The sequence below is a fragment of the Suncus etruscus genome, chromosome 17 (genome assembly GCF_024139225.1).
Source record: "Suncus etruscus isolate mSunEtr1 chromosome 17, mSunEtr1.pri.cur, whole genome shotgun sequence".
Classification (NCBI taxonomy): Eukaryota; Metazoa; Chordata; class Mammalia; order Eulipotyphla; family Soricidae; genus Suncus; species Suncus etruscus.
The window spans coordinates 57,042,892-57,068,513 of NC_064864.1; the positions used below are offsets into that span (position 1 = coordinate 57,042,892).

Below are 25,622 nucleotides of genomic sequence, written 5' to 3' on the forward strand. Positions count from 1 at the left end.
TCTCTGTCTCTAATGTTCTTTTATACAGTTTTGTACCTAATCCAAAAGAAGTAAAATTATATGTCACATGATGTTCTGGAAAAGGCAAAAATAAAAGATCAGTGATAATCAGGGGCTCTGGGAGAGGGAGAAAGGGATGAATATATAGGTGAAACTCAATTGAACTCTGTAGTAGCAAAACTATTCTTGGTAGTGTGAGATTGTGAATTTAGCCAAGCAGATAGAAATAGAGAACACAAAGCATGTGTGATAGTACAAACTATGAACTTTAGTTAACAATGTGTTGATAGATTTTTTTTTAACTTCTACAAATGTACCATGTTAGGAATAATGAATATTTTGGGAAGGGGGTGTGGGAGTATTTGTTATTCTTCATACTTTCTGTGTAGTTTTTCTTTTAGATTAAAACTGTTGTAACAACCCATATAGTTCTCATTTAGTAACTCCTTTGTCAAACCTTAGCCTGTAAGACCCAAATGATTTCTGTTCCTGCTTACTTGATTTCCTACCACATTCTACTTATTTTATTACAGCCACATCAGTCTCATGTTTTGAAATACTCCCTTGCTAAGACTTAGAGATTTGTACTTGCTTTTCACTCAGTCTGAATACTCTTCTAAAGTATTCCACATTGCTCCGCTCATCTATTCTCAAATGCTTATTTCATCAGGGCTATCTTTCCGTAATCACCTCTAGTCTTACATTTCCCTCTCATATGCTTTTACTGTTCTTGTTTTGGTTGTGTGTGTGTGTGTGTTTGGGGGGGGGGGGTCACCATAAGGGAACACAGGTTTGAGCCATACCCACTGGTGCTGGGCTTTATTTCTTGCTCTGTGGTCAGGGACCAAATATAGTGGTGGAGATCAACCAGTGTTGACCACATGCAGTATAAATACCTTAATTAACCCCTGTACTGTCTCTCTGGCCCCACATACTTTGACTATTTTCTCCTTTTATTGTTTTTTTTGGGTCACACCTGGCAGTGCTCAGGGATTACTCCTGGCTCTATGCTCAGAAATCGCTCCTGGCAGGGTCGGGGGACCGTATGGGATGCTGGGATTCGAACCATTATCCTTCTGCATGCAAGGCAAACACCTTACCTCGAAGCTATCTTTTCGGCCCTGTGCTTTGTTTCCTTTAATATTTAATACTTCATTGATGATAATATATTAATGTTGCCTTATAAGTTACAAGGCAGGAATTTTGCCATTATTTAGTCCTAAGAAGAGAATGTAACACTAGGTAGATGCTTAATAAAACATTTGTAGAATGAATGAATTAAGTTTATGCCCATCTCTGTAAGCATATCTATATGCAAAATCAAATTTAAAATAAAAAAGTTCTTAATATGAATTTTGAGTCAGAGCATCACATAGTGTTAAATGGCTTATATCATCAATAGGATAGCATAATGCATTCATTTTCACTGAATAGATATAAATGGTCCATCAACAGGAAACTTCTTGTTTATGAGTCAAAAAGTGCTTTGTCATGGAGCAGTGAAGGAACAATGTACAAAGTAAAATATAAAAACAACTTTTAAACCCAGTTAGGGACCAGTCATTGTTAACATTTTGGTTATTGCCCTTTAGACCTACTTGAAATGGAATTTATATCTTGTTTTGTGTTTGTAATATTTAGATGACATGCTAAACCATGTTTTTTTATGTATATGTTTGAGACATGTTTAACTGCACAGAGCTTAAAATAATAAGCGGTGTGAAACTATTTCATGAACTGCTTGAATGCTTAAGATCTTATTTCTGGGGCCGGCGTGGTGGCACTAGAAGTAAGGTGTCTGCCTTGCCAGCGCTAGCCTAGAACGGACCTTGGTTCCATCCCCTGGCATCCCATATGGTCCCCAAGCCGGGAGCGACTTCTGAGCATATTGTCAGGAGTAACCCCTGAGCGTCACTGGGTGTGGCCCAAAACAAAACAAAATAAAACAAAAAGATCTTATTTCTTTTCTTTTTCTTTTTTTCTTTTCCTTTTCCTTTTTCCTTCCTTCCTTCCTTCCTTCCTTCCTTCCTTCCTTCCTTCCTTCCTTCCTTCCTTCCTTCCTTCCTTCCTTCCTTCCTTCCTTCCTTCCTTCCTTCCTTCCTTCCTTCCTTCCTTCCTTCCTTCCTTCCTTCCTTCCTTCCTTCCCTCCTTCCCTCCCTCCCTTCCTTCCTTCCCTCCTTCCCTCCCTCCCTTCCTTCCCTCCCTCCTTCCCTCCCTCCCTCCCTCCCTCCCTCCCTCCCTTGGGCCACACTGGTGATGTTCAAGGGTTACTTCTGGCTATGCGCTCAGAAATTGCTCCTGGCTTGGGGGACTATATGGGATGCTAGGGATTGAACTGTGGTCCATCCTAGGTCAGCCGTGTGTAAGGCAAACGCCCTACCACTGCACCACTGCTCAGGCCCCAGGATCTTATTTCTTGTAAACAGTAACATAGGCTCTTCTTATGACAGTGTTTTCTAGTACAGTTTATCATAGTCAGAATTTTCTAATGTTTCTAGTAACTTGAATATGGTCAAGAAGCTGTTAGAGAAATAACTACACTAACAACTATCATGACAATGGTACTGAGTGAGAGAAATAGAATGCCTGTCTCAAATACAGGCAGGGGAGGAGGGGAAAGGGGGAGCATTGGTGGTGGGAATTTTGCATTGGTGAAGAGGGGGTGTTCTTTTTTATGACTGAAACCCAACTGCAAACATGTTTGTAATCATGGTGCTTAAATAAAGATATTATTATTAAAAAAAGAGATGCTTAGGAAGTTATGAATGTTACTCAGGCTACTCGTTACCCTTCTAAAGAAGATGTTTTGTTGATTGCATAATATAGAAAATTTTGGGTTAGTTTTAAAAATAGATTTTTATGGAAATAGTATATGATAAGCTTCTTAATGCTTATTTAATTCTATATTTTATTTAAAGAAAATACATCACATAGTTGATCATTATACATGTTTCCAGATAAATGAAAGCAAAGTTATTGGGAAAAATGGAAATAAAAATAAAATGGGAGACCATGTTAAGAAAAAGAAAGATGCAAAAGTACAGTAGTGAGCTCATTTGTGAAAATTATTGTATCACCAATAAAGTCATTGATATAAAGGCAGAATGTTTAGTAAGCTTGTTGTTATATATATCCAGTTTGTTAAATTGGGGTGTTCCTTTAGGGATGACAGCATTAAACAAATGAAGTTGTCCAAGAAATTCAAAGCTATGATACTATGAAATTTAAGGATATATATATTTCAGCTAGAGGGCCTCCTGGAAGAAGGCCTGCTTCAAACATGGTGATTGCATTTGTGGATGTGGTTACAGTTTCTAGGCTTTTCTGGTAGAAGGAAGATATGGGAGAGGTGCCCACACTCGCTCCAAAAAAGCCCTGGTGATATTAGCCCAATAACCAGTGTACTGAAGTGTGGTTAATTCAGCGTCCCCGCAAGGAATCATAGTGAGTTAGTGATGAGGTAGGCCGTTGGGGAAATGGTGATTGTGGGTGATGGAGGCAGCAAGCCTGGCTCTGGTAGAGTAGGGGTTTGGCCCACCCTTTCCTCCTGAGATGGCCAGCTTTGTGTTGCATTGGCTGATGTAGTCACAACCTTTCATAGTTTGGTTTACATCTTGTTTGAGAAAAGTGAGTCTATGGAGCTGGCCGGTTGGAACTTGGCAACTGCATTTGTGGGTGTGGTTACAGCTATTAAATCTTTTTATTCGACAGAAGAAACCTCAAAAATGCTTAGTGAAAAAAATTTTGCCAAATAAAATATTTTATTTAGAGATGGCGAGTAGATTGAAAAAGGGAGAAAAGGCAAGGGAGGGGGCTGGGGCCATAGCACAGTAGGTAGGGCATTTGCCTTGCAAACAGCCAATTCAGGTTCAATGCCTGGCTTACTATTTGGTCCCAAGCCTGCCAGGAGTAACCCCTGAGTACCATCAGGAGGAGAAGATGAGAAGTGGGTGAGGGAGAGAGAAACCTGCAGGAGTAAGCTCTGACACTGTCAGGTATGGGCTCTCCTCCAGTATTTTAGTATAAATATTATTTATGGACTTTGTCTTTCTGGAGTATATTTTTGGGGGAGAATATATAGTCAAAATAATTTGGTTACTTTGTTCTGATGTCACAAGTCAAAACTTAATTGAGTTTAGATGGTTATGTTTTGCTTCTTAAAAACCTGTCTTAGTTTTAAATATTATATTGTCATGTGTCAGTTCCCGTTTGGCTGCATGCAAGTCACGTGCCCTACCTGCTGTACTATTGCTCAGGCCCAGGTTAAATTTTTATATTTATTTTTTGGACCTGTCACAGGGCTTGGAGGCCTCCCAGCGAGTATTTCAATGTTAGAGGCTTGCAGATACAGTGCTACTCAGGCTCCAGGTGTTGAGGACCACCAGAATCATTGACCACAGGTTGAAAACTGGGATGTACATGATACAGAAGAAATCAGGCATAAATACCTTAAGCATTATAGTGTCTTAGAGAATTGCTACATTTGTTATGTAGTTCTATGTTCCTAATTATTTTTAAATTAATATAGCTATTTCAGCTTTCTTTGGATCAGTAGTAACATTGTTTTTCTTCTTTCATGTTAAGCTACCTGTCCTTATATTATCCCTTTTTTTAAAAATCTACTCTAATATACTTTCTTGGGGGACCATATGGGATGCTGGGGATAGAACCCCGGTCTGTCCCAAGTCGGCTGCATGCAAGGCAAATGCCCTATTGCAGTGCTGTCATTTCAGTCCGACTGTCATCTCCTTTTACTTGATTCATTTAATTACTCACATATGAAGTATTTATGTAGTTGAATTAGTTTTCAGTTTTCTCTCTTTTTTCCATATTTTATGCTTCTTTAAAATTTTTGTTTCTGTGTATGCATAGTTAACCTACTGATATAGTATGTATTTAATTAATAAGCTCACTTTCAAATAACATTTGAAATAAATACATTTTAAATAAAAAAATTTTAAATAAATACGAGTTTTCTTGCCACTTTTAACATTACTGTCATTCATTTAACCAGTTTATTCTTTGCCTATTTTTGTTTTTGTTATTGTTGAATTGTAGTTCTTTTTATATTCATAATAAATATGTATTTGCAAATAATTTTTACTCTTTGTAGATTGTCTTTTCACTGTTAACAAGGTATTTTGATGTTCAAAAGTAATGAATTTTGATGGAATTCACTTTATTTCTCTTTTCTGTGTTTATAGGCTTAATATGCATAGCTTAATAATATGCTGCCATGTTCATTTTTCAGAGTTTATGAACTTTGTCTTATGTTTTCATCATATTTCACCTTAAAGGAAAAAAATTGGAAAATAATAAAAGCCATTGTTAAAGGTTTTCAAAACAAGAACTCCAAGATTACTCTAAGTTGCCAAAATAATCTTTTCATTCAGAATAAGAAGAAATACATTTTGTTTTTTTAAACTTTATTTATTGATTGGTTGATTGGTTTTTGGGCCACATCCAGCCGCGCTCAGAGGTTACTCCTGGCTCTGCACTCAGAAATCGCCCCTGGTAGGCTGGGCGACCATATGGGATGCCGAGAATCTAACAGGGCCCTTCCTGGGTCGACCACATGCAAGGCAAGTGCCTTACTGCTGTGCTATCTCTCCGGCCCCAAATTTTCATTTTTTTAATTAAAAAAAATTTTATTAGCACCGTGATTTACCAAGTTGTTCATAATACAGTTGCTTCAGGCATTAAATGTTCCAACACCAATCCCAACACCAGTGTAAATCTTCCCTCCATCAGTATCTCCATTTTCCCAACTAATCCTCAGATGTGCCTCATTAGCAGGCACAGATGAATTTATATCATATTGCTTGTTACAACACAAGAAGAACTATCAAAATTTAGATCAACAAAGCCAACTTGTGATTATTATTATATCTCACAATGGTCTTACTAAAGTCATTGCCTGCAGGTTTGCTGGATTGGTTGGTGCTAGTTGAACTTTTCTTTTCTTTTTTATTTTGCGGGCTAGGGTTGGGGGCCACACCCTTCAATGCTCAGGGGTTACTCCTGGCCCTGTGCTCAGAAATTGCTCCTGGCAGGCTCGGTGGACCATATGGGATGCCAAGAATCGAACCTGGGTCAATTTTCATTCGACCATGTGCAATAAGTTTTACTTATGAAAAATGTTTTTTCTTAACAAATTAAATCATAATTTTTGGTGATGGTGTTATTTTTTTCCTGATGTGCTTCTTATTCTCCTGCCAGATACTAACACTAGATTAATACTACTTGAATGCATCCTATTCTAAAGCCTAAGATTTTATGATGCCCTCAGTTGTGCGATTGCTCTGGCCCCAAGTTTTGCTTTCTGTGCTATTGTTTTTGCTCATTCTGAGATTTATGGTCTTCTACATAACTTTCCCATCTGATTTACTGGGCTGCCTACTACTATGAATTTGAGCTGTGATGGCCAGTTTGTGGCCTTGTGTTCCATGAGCTCTGTAACTGTAACAATTTGATGATTTGATGAGGTTCAGTTGTGGAGCTGGGTCATTTCTGTATTGGAACTTGTTGGTGTAGCTGTGGGTGCTATGCATTCATTTGTCTGTTTCCATTCTGAGAAGGCCTCAGAGTTTTCAGCATGGAATGGTCTACATGAGATTCAGCAGCTCATGTTCTTTTGAAGATTAATGGAGAAATATACTTTCTTTTCTTTTATTTTTGGTCAACTGCTACATTGATAAGCAAAAATTTAAAATTATAACCCTGTAACTTGAGAATATATATCTATTAGAGGGCATATATATTTTGAGGTGTTTCTCAAATTGATCTCAAGTTACATCTGTTAATATTGTGTTGAATTTGATTAAAGAATCTAAGATCATTGTAAAGCATGAAATATACAGATATAGAGTTAAATCGTTAAGTTGGTAATTTAAAAATAATATTTTTGCCGGAGAGATAGCATAGGGTGTTTGCCTTGCATGCAGGGGGACGGTGGTTCGAATTCTGGCATCCCATTTGGTACCCTGAACCTTCCAGGAGCGATTTCTGAGCGTGGAGCCAGGTGTGACCCTCCTACATAATAATACTGTTGGTAATCATTTAAGCTGAACATTTTTGTAAGATATTATTTTCTGTAATTGTTTTTAAATTTTGTATTCCTTTCTGAGAAAGAAACAAGTGATTTTATATTTTGTATTTCTATTCTGAGAAAGAAACATAATTATATAAAATTAAGCTTTGTACATAATTTTTTGAATACTAATTTTTTATTTGGCAATTTACAGGTGAATTGTGTAACCTCATTACTCTGGATGTAGCTCACAATCAACTTGAACACCTTCCAAAGGAGATTGGAAACTGCATACAGATAACCAACCTTGACTTGCAGCATAATGAGCTGTTGGACCTCCCAGATACTATAGGTATGAAAATAGAAAGACAGTACTTATGTATGGTACTTATACATTGAAAAGACTTTCTAATTTATTTTGATAATAAAAATAAGACTAAAATTTAATTTTGTCAGAGAAGCAACATTTCTAAAAGATGATATTTAAAATCACATTTTTTTTAATTTCCTGGTAATGAAAAGAATTAGGTTTTCTGGAAATGAGCTTACTTGTCTCATAAAGAAGACAAAATATTGATTTACATGAATATTTTTTCTTATTACTCTGTGCTTAAATTACAGAATGAGTGAATTTTTGTTTTGTTTACATGTTTTTATATAGGGTATGGTCCCTTTGTTGATGCAAAGTACTCAGAAAAATAAAATTTTGCCTTTTTTTTTTTGACCAAGTAAGATCTCAGCAGTACACTTCAAAGATTTGATTGCTTATTATATAGAGGAACTATAAGAAGAAAGATCTTGAAATCTCAAAGTGCAAAATATGACTAGAAGACTTAAATCAAATTATAAAAAGTTGAGTTTACTGTCCTATGTTTGTAGATTTTGTTTCTTTCTAAATGTCCACACACACATATATATATATATATGCAGTAAAGGGATTGAAAAAATTAATTATTGATATGATAGAATTATAATTTTTATTTATTAGAAGTGTTTGTTCTTAATCGTAATTTTTGGTGATGGTGTTATTTTTTTTTCCAGATGTACTTCTTATTCTCCTGTCAGATACTAACACTACATTAATACTACTTGAATACATCCTATTCTAAAACCTAAGATTTTATGGTGCCCTCAGTGATGCGAAAGCAAGCTGTATTTACACAGTAATTCACCTGTATTACTATGGTACAGCACTGTAGCACCACAGATAATTTAGTTACTAGATATCACATCCAGAAGGGCCCTAGATCTTGATTATGGGCAGAATGTGTCTTAATATTTCAGCTCTGTCTTCTTACTTGGGAAGTGTTATTAGAACAAAAGTCTTTCCAGTGAATTTCTGTTTTGCTGCTTTCTGGTTCCCAGTCCAGTTATGGCCAGGTTATTATTTATTCTTTATTATTATCTATTTTGTTAGTCTTCAGGCTTTTATTTTGAGCTTTTATTTATTTTTAAGAGATTTGCTTAAATGCCTGTCTGCCCGTTTCTTGAAAGAGCATAAACCTCTATATCATAATACTAATTATGATGGCAACAGATTATTGAAGGTAACTAGGTTTAGCTATATCTCTGAAATGCAAGATGGTCTACAGCACGAAGTTAATTCTTCTATTAATATTTATAATGATATTTTAACAAGTTCACATATAGTCAGCTATATGATTTAGTAGGTTGAGTTATTATTGCTTTTACCCCTTTAACATCTATTAAAATTGCCAAATATTACCTATAATTTAAAAGAGCATAGAATTTTTATTATACCGTGCCTAGAAAACATCAGAATGCAAAAGGGAACAAAAATATATTTCTTAAATTTTTTTGTCAAATAAAATTTAATATAAAATGCTACATAATTTAGTGAAAATATTCAAAGACCAAGTATATGTAGTGAAAATAGAAAAATCTAGAACAAAACTGGATTAAGAAACTAAGTAAAGTCAGGGTCAAAGAGACAGTACAGCAGTAGGGCATTGCCTTCCATTCAGCCGACCTGGGACAGACCCTGGTTTGATTCCCAGCATCCCATTTGGTTCCCTGAGCTTGCCAGGAGCAGCTTTTGAACATAGAGCTAGGAGTAATGCCCAAGCGTCGATGAATGTGCTGCCCCCCACAAAAAACAAAACAAAACAAAACACAAAATACCCAACTTTCTAGGTATTTTTAATTGATATTTACTTTGATCTTTAGTTTTCATTTGCTGAGATATATTTTCTCTTTGCCTAGTTATTAAAGTAAAATTTGAGGCTATTTATTTGACCTCCAAATAGACTATAACTTTATTGGCAAGTTGAATTAAGTAATCTTATTGAAGTTTAAAAAAATAATATTGTAGGGCTAGAGAGATACGGTAATACAAGAGGTACTCTCTTGCACACGGCTGACCTGGGTTCAATCCCCAGTATTTCATGTGGTACCCCAACTTCTGTGAGGAGTGATACTTGAGCACAAAGCCAGGAGTAAGCCCTGAGCACAGCTAGTGTGGCCAGAAAATAGCCCCAGATATATACATAGTAGTTATTATTAAAAACCATTTTATTGATCGATGTGGTGGTGTCGCGCTCTCCTGAGCCGGGCCTAAGCCGCGCCAGACGAGGGACGGACATTCATGGCGAATGGGACCCCGCGCTTCTCCCCGCACCGGGTGTGTCGTAGGTGGGCGCAGGGGTGCGGAATCCGGCCGGACCCCGCTCTCCGCTGAGGGCCGGGGTCCCTCTGACGCAGCAGACAGCCCTCGCGTGGTGGTCTTCTCGAGCCGGCTCCCCCGCCTCCGCGGCAGAGATGTTAGGGGGGGCCGCCCGGTGTTGCTCCGTTGCCGCGCTTCCACCCGGTCTTCGGTGGTGCCCCTGGAGCGCTCCAGGTCGTCCGTCAGGTGCCCGAGGCCGAGCTGGTGGTGTCGCTTCCCGTTCCCTGGCGCTGTGCTTTCCTGCGTCGAACTGGGCTTTCCTCACTGACCTTACCCGCGCCCTGGCGCGGCGTTTGGTGGTCGTTTTCCCCCGAGGACGGCTCGTTTAATATTAAAAAAAAAAAAACAAAAAAAAAAATTTTATTAAAAATTTTCATCCTTCTCTTATTTTTTGATGTATAGCAGGTTAGGGTTTAGTAAGAAATTTGGACACTTAGATGGTCTTAATACAAATTCCAATAGTTTCAGTTATTGATAGCTTCCCTTTAATTTGTTGAAGAGCAATTCACAAAACAGTGACTTAGTTGGAATATAGTTTTATTCTCTCATCAAGTCTTCAAAAGTATGAATAATGAAGTAAGTCTTCAGAGTGTGATTAATGAATAAAATATAAAAACAACAAATCCCAATTTTATCCTGGAATTGGGGGTATTTTTACATACATACCCTGGTTTTTTTTTTTGTTTTTTTTTTTAACATGGGCGTTCTTAGCATAGTGGCTGCTGTTTATTACTTGGAGAAAATATGCAGTACCAGGATTACTGGCAGTTCATAGGATGTTGGAGAGGAGGCAGAGGAAATGAGAGGTTCGACACCAGCTTGTAATATTTAATCAGAATGCTTTAAGACATAGTTTCTCTAATTTAACAGTTGTCTGCCCTATTGAAAAATAAAAAGTACACTATTTTTATATAAATATTTTGGTTAAATATTACTTATACTTAAAAATCCACTCTAGCCTAAAACAAACAAAAGAACAACCTGAAACATTAGATTTTAGGGCTGCCTGAGAAGTAAGAAGTACAGTGAGTAGGGCATATGACTTGCATGTGGCAGAATCCAGTTTAATTCTATGCCACATATGATCCCCTGAGTCCTGCCAGGAATGATGTATAACAGAACCAGGAGTACACCCTGTGCACTGTTGTATGTCATCCAAAATGAAAAAACAGCCCTCTCCCCCCTTCAGGCATTTTCTTTCAATGTGTTAACCTGATATCCTAAAGTGGTAGTTTTTAATAAGAAAGATCCTAGAGGGTGAAAAAATATAATTCGTTTTTTCTCAAAATGAGATTAACAAAAAAAGAAAGAAGAATGCAACGAGACTTTCACAGAAGTCTTTTTGTTGTGCTGGGCTCTGAAAAAAGTTAACACTAATTTTGGTTGTATCAACAAGTAGTTTTTGTATTTAGGTTTCAAGTAATTATTACAACTTATAACAGCTACTTAATGTTTAAATGGTGGTGTCCTTTGTATTTTAATATTTAATAATTTTACTTGCTTTTAGTTTTTCAGTTTCTGAAAGATAATTGCACCTTTGACATCATTTCATTGTAAGAATGGTGTCTTTCCTACTGATATTTTGCTACTTTGATAAAATGAGACTAAAATACTTTTTTTTTTTTTTGTTTGTTTGTTCTTGGGCCATACCTGTGACGCTCAGGGGTTACTCCTGGCTATGCGCTCAGAAGTAGCTCCTGGCTTGGGGGACCATATGGGACACCAGGGGATCGAACCGTGGTCCATCCAAGGCTAGCACAGGCAAGGCAGGCACCTTACCTCTAGCGCCACCGCCCGGCCCCGAGACTAAAATACTTTTGAGTTAGTCTTACTCAAGAGTTATGCCGAATTAACCTAAGGATGTTGATTATATTTGCTGAAATTGAAAGAATCTAATTTTAATTCATAGTCATTTGATGTTGCCATATTTTAAAAATTTGACAGCAGAAGAAAGCAAGCTGTCAAAGTGGGGAGCACAGAACAACTTAAGCACTTAAAAGTGAAATGCCAGTGATTGTCAGCAATCTCCTACTCTATATACAGAAGCTCAGCGGCATTGATTTTATTTCTTTGTTACAAAGGCTCAACAGTAAAGCAAATTATGGATTGGTTTCTAGGTTGCAGTTAAGTTTGTGGTTAAAACCACTCATTGAAAGAGGTAAGAGTTTAAACCGCTGCAGGGGTGAATCACAGTTAATACCAGACTTTTAGATGAGGTTTTCTGTCTTTTATTTAGCTAAGCATTATGAATATTGGCAATGTGTGGATGGCTCATAGGCTTTTACAAGTGTTTCTTTATAAGAATACCTTATTTTTCATAGATTTTTAAAAAGATATTTTAAGTTTAGCAAATTTTGCTCTGCAAATGAAGGGGATGGAAGATAAAGTTTAGTAAATTTGAAGGTACCTCTTTAATTGAATGCTAATTTCATATTAGAGAATGTCATAATAATTACATTATATATCATTTTATAGTAATTTTCAAATTTTAAAAAGCTATTTTGATTTTTTTAAAGTGAGCAACTTATGAGTTTCAGGATTTTGTTCTAACTTTAGTTTGTTTGTTTGTTTATTTATTTATTTATTTATTATTTATTTATTTTTTGTTTTTTGGGCCACACCTGGCTGTGCTTAGGGGTTACTCTACTTAAGAATCTCTCCTGGTGGGCTCAGGGGACCATATGGGATGCCAGGAATTGAACCCGTGTTGGCCACATGTAAGGCAAGCATCCTACCTACTGCGCTATCACTGCAGCCCCTAGTTTTATTTTTTTAATTTTTAATGTTATCTTATAAGAGTGTATATTTTTAAGGATACAGTTAATTTCACACCTCTTTAAAATATGCCATACCTACCACCATACCTATCACCAAAGTGCTGTTTCTTTATTGATGTCCTTTCTCTCTTCCCTGTATCTAATAACTTTATTCTGTGGTCTGAGTCTTAAAGTTTATTTTCATTTAACTCTGTCTCAACCCTACTAATCTGTTAGTACAGACAGTTTAGGTTTTAGTGAGAATAAAAACAATACATTATTGTAAGTGGTGATTGAATGAGGCATGCTGGGCTTTCATTGGTAGCAAGCTCTTTCCTGTTCTGTTAGATTTAAAAGACCTCTGGTCGACTGCTTTAGCCATTTTATCAGAGTCCATTATTACAGCCTTGCAATACTTCTTTCATAGGGAAAGCATTAGCCTCTGTGGAAGGGAGGAAGAGAGAGAGAGAGTCTTATGTACCACCAATTCTTTTTAAAAGTAAACTCCTACTGTGATCTTCAACTATGCATAGACCGTTAAATTTTATGAGAATATCTTGAAGGTCTTTATAGTCAGATATAATTAGACTGCTTGTAGAACAGGTTCCACTTGAAAACTAGTCTTGTAGTTATAGTGATTATACATGGAATGAGCAAGAAATGAAATGTTGGTACTTTCTCTCATTCAGGTTTTGTTTTTGTTGGTGGTGGGGGCATCACACCCACAGTGCTCCGGACTATTTCTACTCTTTCCCTGGGTATCTCTCCTGACCTTGTGTTAGGGATGGGGGAACCATTGGAGTTGTTGGGGAAAGTGATTCTGGGCCTGTAGGGTACAAAGCATGAATTTTAGTCCTTTGAGCTCTCCTACTCATTTTGAAAGGATGTAAAAAAATGAATATTGCCATTTTTTATAGGGAAGTAATTTATATAGCTTTGTAATATTAAAAATAAGCATATCTTAACACATGAGAAATATATATACATATATGTTGATTACTTAAATCCTTCCTAAAAATGGCAAATTCCATCAGTGGGTGAATAGTCATGGTATATACATAATCACAATATTTTACAGAGCTCAAATTAAATGAGATTTTTTTATATATATATACACACACAAGAAAATGTTTCTATAAACCTTTCTCAGAGAAAATTTATAAGAGTGATCCTATTTATGCATTACAAAACGAACTAAAAATTCTTTGTATTTATATATGTATATTTAGAGAAATATGTATGTTTATATTTTAAATGCATATTTTATATTATATGTATATGTATATTTAGAGAAAGGTCTTAATGATTATATGTTAGCTGAAGGCCATGATGACTTAGAGGAGATAAGTATGCATTCTTTTTTGTGGGAAGAAGACACACCAGCTGGGCTTACTCCTGGAGCAGTGCTCAGAGGTCACTCCTGGTGGGGCTTGAGGGCCCAGGCCCATATAGGATACAAGGGTCAAACCCAGGTTGACTGTGTGCCACGCAAATGACTTACCTGCTGTCTTATCGAGTTCCAAAAGATGTATTCATATATTTTACAATTAAATTATTTAGTTGGGTGGGAGGAATATAGAGTTGGAACTTTAGTTTTTTTCTGACTGATAGCTAAAAATAGGCGAACAAGTAAAAACACGCCAAATAGCTATAGAAGAATTAATTTACACTCAAATAGACCACACAAGTCTGATGTATAATTTTAAATCATGTTCAAAGTTTATGTTTCATAGAAATTTCTATTATGTGAGCATGAATCAAATACAAGGAATAGTTTTTAAGTTTTTGCCCTAATGAAAAGAAAGAAAATAGAGAAATGTTATAGATTCTTTGGTTATTAACAATGCATGGGTGAACATAGTGAGGTCCCTCACTTAATGAGTTTTCAGTCTCATGAGAGATAAATGATTAATGAAATAATTAGCAATGTAAGACCACATGTAATTAAGTGGCCAGCTATGATAAAAATAATATACTGCCCCAAAGTTCAATTGCTAGGGAAATCAATAAGATACTGCTGTTGTGGTTAGGGAAAGCCTCATGAATTTAGTAAAATATAGAAATATCTTGAATTTAGTAAAATATAAAAATACATTTTATGAGCACAACAGCATTCACAAACAGCCATGGTGTTAAAAGGATTATAGCCTGTGAAGATGTTAAAGAATTATTACTTGACAGGGAGCCAGCTTCTTTTTTTTTTTTTTTTTTAAATCCTAGCCCTGCTACTAACTAGTTGGTGACTTAGATGGACCACTTCATATATTTCATGTTGAAATCCATGTTGGTTAATCTCAAATGACTCTCCTGACTGCTTTTTCTTGCTATCTTGTCTTTTATCAGAATGACTGACTAACTACCATACTAAGTTTTGTGCAATTTATTGCATATCCTCACATTATGGAGATGATAAACTTTACAGTATAGAGTATTCAGACACCTTTACTCTACACTAATATAAAACATGTCCATAATTATTGTTTTAAAAGTGTGAAAAAATTAAGATGGGGAGGAGAGAGATAGTACAGTGGATGAGATATGAGCACCTTCAGGCATGATGCTGAACCAGGAGTAAACATGAGCATAGCCATTGTTATCTAAATCCATCCCCTCCATTTTATTTAAAGGCTAGATTTATAGTTTTGTTTTTGTTTTTTTTTTTTTTTGTATCAAAGATATCTTTAGGGGTGGGAGTAGTAGTGCAGTGGTAGGACGTTTGCCTTGCATGTGACTGATCCAAGACAGACTTCGGTTTGATCCGAGGCATCCCATATGGTCCCCCAAGCCAGAAGCAATTTGAATGCATAGCCAGGAATAATCCCTGAGCGTCACCAGGTGTGGCCCAAAAACCAAAACCAAACCAAAACAAAAAAGATGTCATTAAATGAAAAAAATTAGATAATTAGGCAAAATAGGTCCAAATAAATCTTACATAATAATGTTTGCTATTGCTATACAGGGATAACTCACTATCAAAATTTTTGCTGTTCTTTACAATACACTCAGATTATATAATTTTAGCATGATTTTGTGGGTGGGGGGGTCGTTGGGCCACACCCTGTGGCGCTCATTGATTACTCATGTCTCAGTGCTCAGAAATTACTCCTGGTGGAATGCTCGGGTAATAATAAGGAATGCCCAGGATTGAGCCTGGGTCAGCTGCATGCAAGGCAAACACCCTACCTGCTGTGCTAATGCTCCGGACCCAGCTTGCCATTTTTTTTAACTTAATTCATAACGTAAACTCTTTCACATTTAAAAGACTTTTATAACATAATTTTAATAAACATAGAATATAGTAGAATATATATACTAAAGAAAAAGTTTACAGAATAAAACATTAAAATCTGCCATAATGACTACTACTATTTTACACTAAACAGATATTCTGTATTTGACACTCAGAGCTACCTATGAGATATTTACAGTATCTCTACTTCGTGGATCATAAGTAAATTGAATTAAGTAACTTGTTCATTTTAAATTATATGTTTACTTCTGGTTTAAATAATTATTATACTATTCTTTGTTATTTTAGACAGAGATCCCAAGCAATGACCAGTGGGCCTGGGAGTCACTCTGAGCAATACTTGGCATAGCTGTGCTGGCTGGAGAGTCAACTAAATGCACTAGGATTACTTAAGATGCATCTAGCAGTGCTTAGTAAGCCATGCAGTGCTAGGTTTGATCTGGCCCTAGTGCATGCCAAGCATGTGCTGCAGTCTTTTTAGTTATCTCCCCAGCCTCTGTTAAAACTATGTTTTGTTTTGTTTTGGAATCACAGCTGGCTCTGCTCAAGGTTTGTTCTCTAAGGGGAGACCAGAGCATGCAAGGGATTGAAATGGGACTCCAGAATGCAAAGTGTGTACTAGCCCATGGAGCCCTCTTTGGCTCTAAACTATTATTTGCGTATCATTTTGTCTCAAATATAAGAGAATATATTTTTGTACTGTTAGAAATTGCTGTAATTACCAAATTTGTCAAAGAGCAAATTTTTTTTACTGACTCAACTTTTAAGTAATATTTGTATCATAATGTGATGATAGTGGTAGCAATAATACAATGTTTTCTAATTTGAATTTATTTCTAATTTGAATATTCTGGGGCTTTAGAGAGCCAGCCAGTCCTCTCTTGCTTTTTCTTCTCCCTCCAAAATTGGTACATTTGACCCAAATATAAAGACATTAGTGAAACCTTTTTAGTTAATAAGGTTAGTTAACTTTCAAGACAAATTTAACTTTTTTGAGTACTAGTTTGCTTTTTTTTTTTTTTTTAATTTTCTTTTTTCTGTTTTTGGCCTGTGCTCTGTTTTTTGTGTTTTCCGTTTTTTGGCTGTGCTCAGATGTCACTCCTGGTAGGGCTCAGCAGACCTTATTTGGTGCTGGGGATTGAACCCAGGGTCTACCGTGTGCAAGGCAAGAATTCTACCTATCGTATAACTCTAGCCCAAGTGGTAGTTTTTATTGCTTTTGCATTCAGTTTTCTGCCTTATTTATAACCAGAAAACTCTTTTGCATTCAGTTTTTTGGGCCTTACCCAATTATGCCCAGGAGTTATTCCTGGCTTTGCGTATTATCTCTCCAGCTCTAACCCATTAGCTCTTAGCCCAATTTTGAAGCTATTATTGAAGAATTAAAAAAAAAAAAGTTAAATATGGGGCCAGAGAGATAGCATGGAGGCAAGGTGTTTGCCTTGTATACAGAAGGACAGTGGTTTGAATCCCAGCATCCCATATGGTTCCCCGACCCTGTCAGGAGCGATTGCTGAGCGATTTCTGACCCAGGAGTAAACCCTGAATGGCACCAGGTGTGACCCCCCCCCCCAAAAAAAAAGTTAAATATTATGTGAATTATTGAAAGATAATAAATGAGTACAACAAACTCTTGGTTCAATTGGAGGAATTTAAAAGTTTTAATTCTTCTACATTATGGATGGATGTCCATATTTTAAAACATTTTCCATGATCAATGAATGACTAATGCAGAAAGTAATTCCACTTGTTCTTTTTTTTTTTGTTTGTTTGTTTGTTTGCTTTTGGGCCACACCTGGTGATGCTCAGGGGTAACTCCTGGCTCTGCACTCAGAAATTGCTCCTGGCTTGGGAAACCATATGGGACGCCTGGGGATCGAACCACGGTTCGGTTCGATCTAGTTTAGTGTGTAGCAAGGCAAATGCCCTACCGCTTGCACCACTGCTCCAGCTCCTCCATTTAATTATTTTTTTATATATTTAATTATGGATTACTTTGGCAAGAAGAAGAAATAGATAATGGTAAGAATAAAGATTATGAGCCAGAGTGCCCTCATAAGATTTCAATGCTTAGGGCTGGAGCAGTAGTACAGTATAGGTATGGTGTTTGCCTTGTATGTGGCTGATGTAGTTCAACCCTCATATTCTATATAGATCCCCAAACATTCCAGGAATGATCCCTCAGTATACAGTTAAAGCTAAGAGTTATCCCTGAGCACCACCAATGTGGCCCCAAAACAAAACAAAACCCACAGAAAGATTTTAATGCTTAATTTATATAATAAACTAATACAATTTTTTAAGTACCATATTTTTTGCTTTATAAGACACACCTGACCATAGACGCACATAGTTTTTAGACGAGAAAAACAAGAGACATCAGGAGATGGTGGCAGAGAACAACCAGTCTGTGAGGCCGAAGTATATTTATAATACAACGGCCCACAGCTGGTTAAACTAATTAACTAATTAAACTAAATTTACCTAACTTTATTTTTTACATCAGAAAATAAAAACACATTTTTAAAAATATTTTTTGTTAGTATAAAAAAAAAGTCCCCTGCACTCAGATTTCAGATTCAGGCGGCATTCGCTCCATAAGACACAGAGACATTTCTCCCCATCATTTTTGGGGGAAAATGTGAATCTTATGGTATGGAAAATACAGTATCTAATAATGCAGCCTCTAAGCAAGAAAGGTAATTGTCAAATAACTTTCTGAAAAAGAGGTACATGAGAAAGAGTGAGAAATTATCAGTATGTTGCTAAAAGTTAAAAAGCATTAAAAAAACACTTATTTTCAAAAAGTTACGTGACGCAGGACTCTAGTTTCATAACTTCTAACACTGGGAATATGTTTAAGCCTAGAGACTATATTTGACTTTTAACCTGGATTATCTATAAATAGCAACAATTATAATTTGAAGTTGGGAAAAATTAATCATGACAAATAAATTTATTTAATTCTTTTGAGGGGGTGATTGTATCAAAATGAACATATATATATATTTTTTTTTTAAATGAACATTTTTTTTTTTTAGCTTTTGGGTCACACCCAGTAGTGCTCAGGGGTTACTCCTGGCTCTCTGCTCAGAAATCGCTCCTGGCAGGCTCGGGGGACCATATAGAATGCCGGGATTCGAACCACCAACCTTCTGCATGCAAGGCAAATGCCTTACCTCCATGCTATCTCTCCAGCCCCTAAAATGAACATATTTTTAATATATAATTGGGAAATTAGATTTATTTGAAACCTTTTCTGTTAGTAAATATCTCCATTTAGTTTATATTGCCATGTAGACTTCACATTAAAAAACTTAAAATTCCTGGGGTTTTGCTCCCTTTTTTATTTCACTAGGGACAAGCTGTTGCTCAAGTGATATATTTAGGTCAAAAGGAATTAAAATTTTACCTTTGTAAATTTACTATTTTGAGATTTTTTTAACCACTAGGTCAACTTTGTAGAGAAATTTTGGAGTGTTCCTATTTAAACTAAAGTTACTACACTCTAATGCAGGGGTCCTCAAAGTTTTTAAACAGGGGGCCAGTTCACTGTCCTTCAGACTGTTGGAGGGCCAGATTATAGTAAAAACAAAAATTATGAACAAATTTCTATGCACACTGCATATATCTTATTTAGAAGTGAAGAAACAAAATGGGAATAAATACAATATGTGGCCCGCGGGCCGTAGTTTGAAGACCCCTGCTCTAATGCCACAAAATAATTGTGTATCTCATATTTTATATCATTTTGAAAGTTGAAACTTCTTTCTCAAAATTATATGTAGGTTGTAACAATACATGTAATAATTGGTTCTTTGTTAGAGCATGTATGTACAAATGGTATAACAATTATTATTTAAAAATATCTAATTCAATTAGATTTTATCTTAGGTTAGCTTATTAAAGAATGCCACTGCCTTCAAATAATTCATTTTTTAAATTAACGTACACTATGTCTTATATTTTTTCTAAGCAAATGGGAATAAAAGTGACTCTGGTTTTATCCAAAATCCACAGTTTTATCTACAGTATATTACTGTGTAGCTGAAAAGTAAGCATCATGCTGAAATTTAGTACTAAGTTAACAAATTGACCTGGTTACTAGTGAGACATGAGAGGCTCATGAGATGAAAAAATTGAGTTCACTTTTTTGTGTTTACAGGAAACCTATCTAGCTTAAATCGTCTTGGTCTGAGATATAACAGATTGTCAGCAATACCCAGATCGTTGGCAAAATGCAGTGCACTTGAAGAATTAAATTTAGAAAACAATAACATTTCTACTTTACCTGAGGTAAGAAGAAATATGGGAAAAATTCTTGAAATATGTCTGTAAGATAATAAAAGGAAACCAGGAAAATTTGCAGTTGGGTAAAATAATTTTATGGTTATAATGGTTTAACAAGTATGTTATGAATATTATCACCACCACTAAGATAAATATCCCAAAGAAGGACTAGCAGGTAAAATGGTAATATCATATTAAACATTTTTTGAATAAGGCTGACATGAGAAACTAATGCAGAAAATCATTTCTAGTCAAATAATCAAAGTCTTATTTTTTTGGGTGGGCGGGGTGGGCAGTGACTGGATTTTGCTCCTCGATTCATGTTCAGAGCTCACTCCTGGTACCCCAGTCTCTGGGCCATATGTGATACCAGTTATCAATCCCAGTTGAGCTGTGTGTGACTGTACTATCTGGCCCTACCAGAGTCTGTTATTTTAAAACATTATTAAATCATTTGGGGTTTCTATTAGAAAAATACTTAGAAGTTTATTGGACACGATGCCACACTTTTATAAGTTGTCTTTTATGCTCTTGGCAATGTGGTGAAATATCTTGATTACTTAGTTAGTCTACTGAAGGTCATGCAACTGATAAGCAAAAGAATGTGGCCTTGGGTGTGGGGAGTTATTTCTCCATGGCCATTCCCAGCTATACTAGGCCAACAAACTAGGGGTTAAGTACTAAGGCTCAAGGATGTGCTGCTCATGCCCTGAATTACCAGATACCACCTGGACTACTCCCAGTGCTACTTCCAGTGTTATTCTGATGGCCTAGGGTCAAATTAGATTTTGGCAGATGGAAAGCTTTTGCCCTATCTCTCTAGCTCTAAGTGGTAGATTTAAGACAGGAGTTAGGAATCCAGGTGTGTCCAATTCTAAAGCACAATTCTAAGCAATACAAATATGAATTTATATTAACATATATTCATATACATATGAATGAGAGGTTGAAGAACCGCCTCTCTGGTATGTTTTTTTTTGTTATCCAAGTTCCTCCTCCTCCTCTTCTCTCCCCACCCTTTTTTAAAGGTTCGCAATACTGTAACTGAAGAGTATCATGCATATCGCTTTACCTTATTTCTGCATCTAGTTCTTATCTAGAGCGATCATTTCCAACTATCATCAGACTTTTCTGAATCACCAGATTTCCTTCCTTCCTTCCTTCCTTCCTTCCTTCCTTCCTTCCTTCCTTCCTTCCTTCCTTCCTTCCTTCCTTCCTTCCTTCCTTCCTTCCTTCCTTCCTTCCTTCCTTCCTTCCTTCCTTCCTCCCTCCCTCCCCCCCTCCCTCCCTCCCTCCCTCCCTCTCTTTCTTTATCTCTTTCTCTCTCTCCTTCGCTCACTCCCTCCCTCCCTCTCTCCCTCCCTCCCTCCCTCCCTCTCTCCTTCTCCTCCTTCTCTTCCTTCTTTCCTTTTTGTTGGGATTGGGAGAGTGGGAGCACCTCTCATTAGGTCCAGAAGTCATTCCATTAATTCTTAGCCAATTAACTAATTATGATGGTTGATTCTAGGGTCCTGCTGTGCCGGGGATCAAATTGTGGTCATATGTAAGACATGCACCCTATAACCCCTGTACTGTCTCCCTTGATCACTTCTCTTTTCTTTTATCTGTGTATGCCAATAAATGTTAAGAGAAGCTTCTTTAATGTGTGTATAAATTTTTTTTACTTAATTATATATTTAATACCTTCATTTATATATTTATTTTTCTCCAGTTGGCCTTTCAGACCAACTGACAACTAAGTTACTAAATCCTCAATTTCCTATGATGGGCTGTTGAAATTTGTGAAATTATCTAAAAACACTTGGACACACAACCATACACACATACCTCAACCCTTCATACTGTTTTGTTCTTCCCTTCCCTACTTGGTCTCTTACTTTAGTCTAGAATGTCCCCTAGAATTTCTCTGAGTATTTAACTTTTTTATTCACATCATCCAAGAGCTAGCTCACTACTTATTTCTGTCCTGCTTTTCTAGTTATTCCTCTGGCTTAGGATTTGTTTGCTTTTTTTTTTTTTGAACAGAAGGGATTTAACATATAAGCACTGATTTCTGTCATCTCTTTTTAAACTTTTCACTACAGCTTATAAGACATTATAACTTTACAGTGGGTAAACTAAGGTTCAGAAAAATAATTTGGCTCAAAACACAAGCTGCTAAAATATATAGGGCAAGGATTTAAAGTTATTTTATATCATATGCAAGTTTTTCTTTAACACCTATATTTATATAGATCATTTGGGAATTTTGTTGAGATTCTGTAAGAGTGTAGTCCAAGAGTATATTTCTAACAAATTCCCAGCGGATGCTAACATTGATCTTTCTTGAACCATACGTTGTATATCTGAAACATATTCTACATAATGTGATATTATATGTATATATTCTATAATTTTAAATTATCCTCTATTGCTGTATTTCTCTAAATGGGATTTAGTTATTTTGATGGTAGTGATTTTGTTTTAAGCATTTTTTACTTGTTTTTTTTTTTGGGTCACACCTGGCAGTGCTTAGGGCTTACTTTTAATCTTTACTCAGGGATTACTCCTTGTGGTGCTTGGGACCAAGTGGATTCTGGCCATTGAAGACATGCACCCTACTCACCCATTCTATATCTCCAGCCCCAGTAAATTTTTTTTTTTTTTTTTGGTTTTTGGGCCACACCCGGTGACGCTCAGGGGTTACTCCTGGCTATGCGCTCAGAAGTCGCTCCTGGCTTGGGGGACCATATGGGACGCCGGGGGATCGAACCGCGGTCCGTCCTAGGCTAGCGCAGGCAAGGCAGGCACCTTACCTCCAGTGCCACCGCCCGGCCCCCAATTCTTTCATATTACCTACATACCCAGCATTTCATGGTCAGAAACTAAAATAAGAGAATTTAATTGAGGTTCACATGTTAAGGAAATACTTATTTGCTTCATCTCTCTCAAATTTACCATATAGAAGAGCAGCATATTTTACAGTATCAAAAGGTATTATCATTTTCTCAATATAACAGACCAGGATAGATCTGGTCACATGGCAAGTTGCAGAACCAGGACTTATATCCAGGACAGACTGTTAACAAAGTTTCTTCTCTGTAGATGTTTGAAACAGGCTACTAATGATAATACCTCTTCCCAACAAACATATTTTCTTTTTGAGTATTTTAAATTGCAACTAATAAATAAAAATCAGATTTTATAAAAGTAAATTTCCTGCTTTTATAATAATACTTGGATGTTTGAATATGTTTTGGAGCTTGGGTAGTAATGTTTTCTAAAGAAGCCATCATAAAACTGATCCAGTGAGTCTCTCTGATGTCAGAGACAAGTCTTTTGATGTTATCTGCAAGACCTTTTGAGGCATTGTTGCTCTTGTATTGTTATTCTTCTAATTCTTAGGTTTGTTTTATTTTTTACAGAGTCTTTTATCAAGTCTTGTGAATCTGAATAGTTTGACCTTAGCTAGAAATTGCTTCCAGTTATATCCAGTAGGTGGGCCATCTCAATTTTCCACCATCTATTCTCTCAACATGGAACACAATCGAATTAATAAAATCCCATTTGGAATTTTCTCCAGAGCAAAAGTATTAAGTAAGCTGAATATGAAGGTAAGTATTTTTATTTGGGTGGGAGGCATGGGGGAGAAGTTTTTATTACTAGTACTTATGTTAATGTTTTCTTTGTCACTGTGAAAAATAAGTACTAATTTCTTGCTGAGGGATCTAACCTGATAAGGGTGTTTAAAGACAATTTATATCAGAAACATATTTAGAACAGATACCCTTAGCAGTTTGTCCTAAAGAAACAACTTTAATATCCATAAAAGTATAATTATAGAGATAGTTTTTACAGTTTTCTATTTAGTTTGGTACTGACTTACTGTATTAACTATGAATATTTTCAGGGTCTGGCAAGTTAGTAAAGAGTTTAAGGAATTTGCTTGGCATGTGACTAACTCTATCTAGTTCAATCACCTGTACCATATAAGGCAGGAGTAAGTCTTGAGCACCGCTGGGTGTATACCAAAAATTCAGAATAAATGTTTCCATTTATAAAGTAGAAAAAAACTAGTATTCTTCCACACAATTTTAAAAACATTTAAAAAACATTTAATTTTTAATTTTTGTGGGGCCATATTTGGTGATGGTTAGAGACCACCAGGGACAAATCTAGAGGTACTTGGGACGGTTACTTACAGGATATCAAATATGTAAGTCATGTGCTTTATTTACTCTTGCGACATATTCCTGACACCTATGCTATTTTTAATATGATTAAATATAAAATGGCTAAAGATTTATAGGCATACAGATAGCTAATATTTACTAAAACATGTTTTTGTTTGAATATAAGAATTATTCTGGGTAATCTCAGTTTGTTGGCTCATCTGTATATTTTATAGTGAATAAGTTTCATTTTATAAGAAGAAAAATGTTTCAAAAGACAGGAAAATAAAAGGTGATTTGTATTGTGATTTAATTGTCAGCAAATAAAATTAAGGTTGGTGATAATAAATTGGTTCCATAATTATTCATGGCTGAGGTAGGAATCCTAGAAATCTAGACTTCCTGCTTACAGGTATAGTGTTGATGATATCATACTTCTTATGCCTTTAATATGTCACTTGGATCTAATTGTAGTTCTTTAAATGTTTAATTTATTCATTCTTATTCTTAAGATGTGAATCTTTAATTTTTTTGTGATTTTTTTAATTTTTTGAAGTATAGGTAGATAAGTTAGTGTAAGTTAAATTTGTAGTCTTAGGTTTAAAATTTAATCAGTCTGGTTAAATAAAATTTAGCAGTGTTAATGGAAAGTACATTCTGAATGAATGAGTTTTACAGCACAGCATGTAGATATTGATTTTTTTGCATTAAAGTATTTTAATTAATATTATGTTATTGTATATTAATATTAATATTATGTTATTGTATATTGTGTTAGTTGGAAAGACCTGCTGTTTCTATTAAAATAATAAAACTTCACTTAGGGATCTGCTTTATGTTTGACAGAACTTTTTCTTGAAAAGTCCAGTAGGAAATTTTATTTTTCATGTAAGCATCAGTAGTAATTTTTTGCTTATTTTTGGAACACTCCTGGAGGTGCTCCTGGGCTACTCCCTATTCAGTACTTAGAGGAGCAGTGCGTGGGGGTGGTGGTCAAGTGTTGTAAGGAACTAAGCCCATCTTGCACATAGATATGTGCTCCAGCCTGTTGAGCTATCTTTTTTGGCTGCAGTAGTAATATCATTGTTTGATCATATTTTACTAGTCATAGTTTGAATATTAATGGTACAAATAAAAAGTTGGTATACAAATGGGCATTTGCTTTTTAAGATATGTCTTATGGATGTCTCTGTATAAAATAAAATTATTCATATACATTGAATAGATTTGTAAATGTACAGATGGACAATGGGATATAAAATAAAATCTGTCCTTATTATTGTTGATTTTATACCTCCCTGAGATGGAATGCAAATGGTTCCCTCACAGTATCAATACTCTTAGTATACAACAGTGTGGTAAAAGCTTGTTACTGATGAAAGTATATTTTATGTAGCCAGAGAGGTAGTAGGGTACGTGCCGTGCTTGTGGCCCACCCAAATTCACTCCCCGGTAACCTGTA

General features: G+C 35.9%; 1 protein-coding gene across 2 annotated transcripts in view; it reads left to right on the forward strand.

The window, feature by feature from the left end:
- The window catches only part of SHOC2 (SHOC2 leucine rich repeat scaffold protein), a 73,399-nt gene that overhangs the window by 38,561 nt on the left and 9,216 nt on the right, over positions 1 to 25,622 (forward strand). For both annotated transcript variants that reach the window (XM_049790784.1, XM_049790785.1), the window contains 3 exons: positions 7,245 to 7,382; positions 19,885 to 20,015; positions 23,414 to 23,602. In XM_049790784.1, the coding sequence (XP_049646741.1) occupies positions 7,245 to 7,382; positions 19,885 to 20,015; positions 23,414 to 23,602 (458 nt within the window). The remainder of the gene's footprint in view (positions 1 to 7,244; positions 7,383 to 19,884; positions 20,016 to 23,413; positions 23,603 to 25,622) is intronic.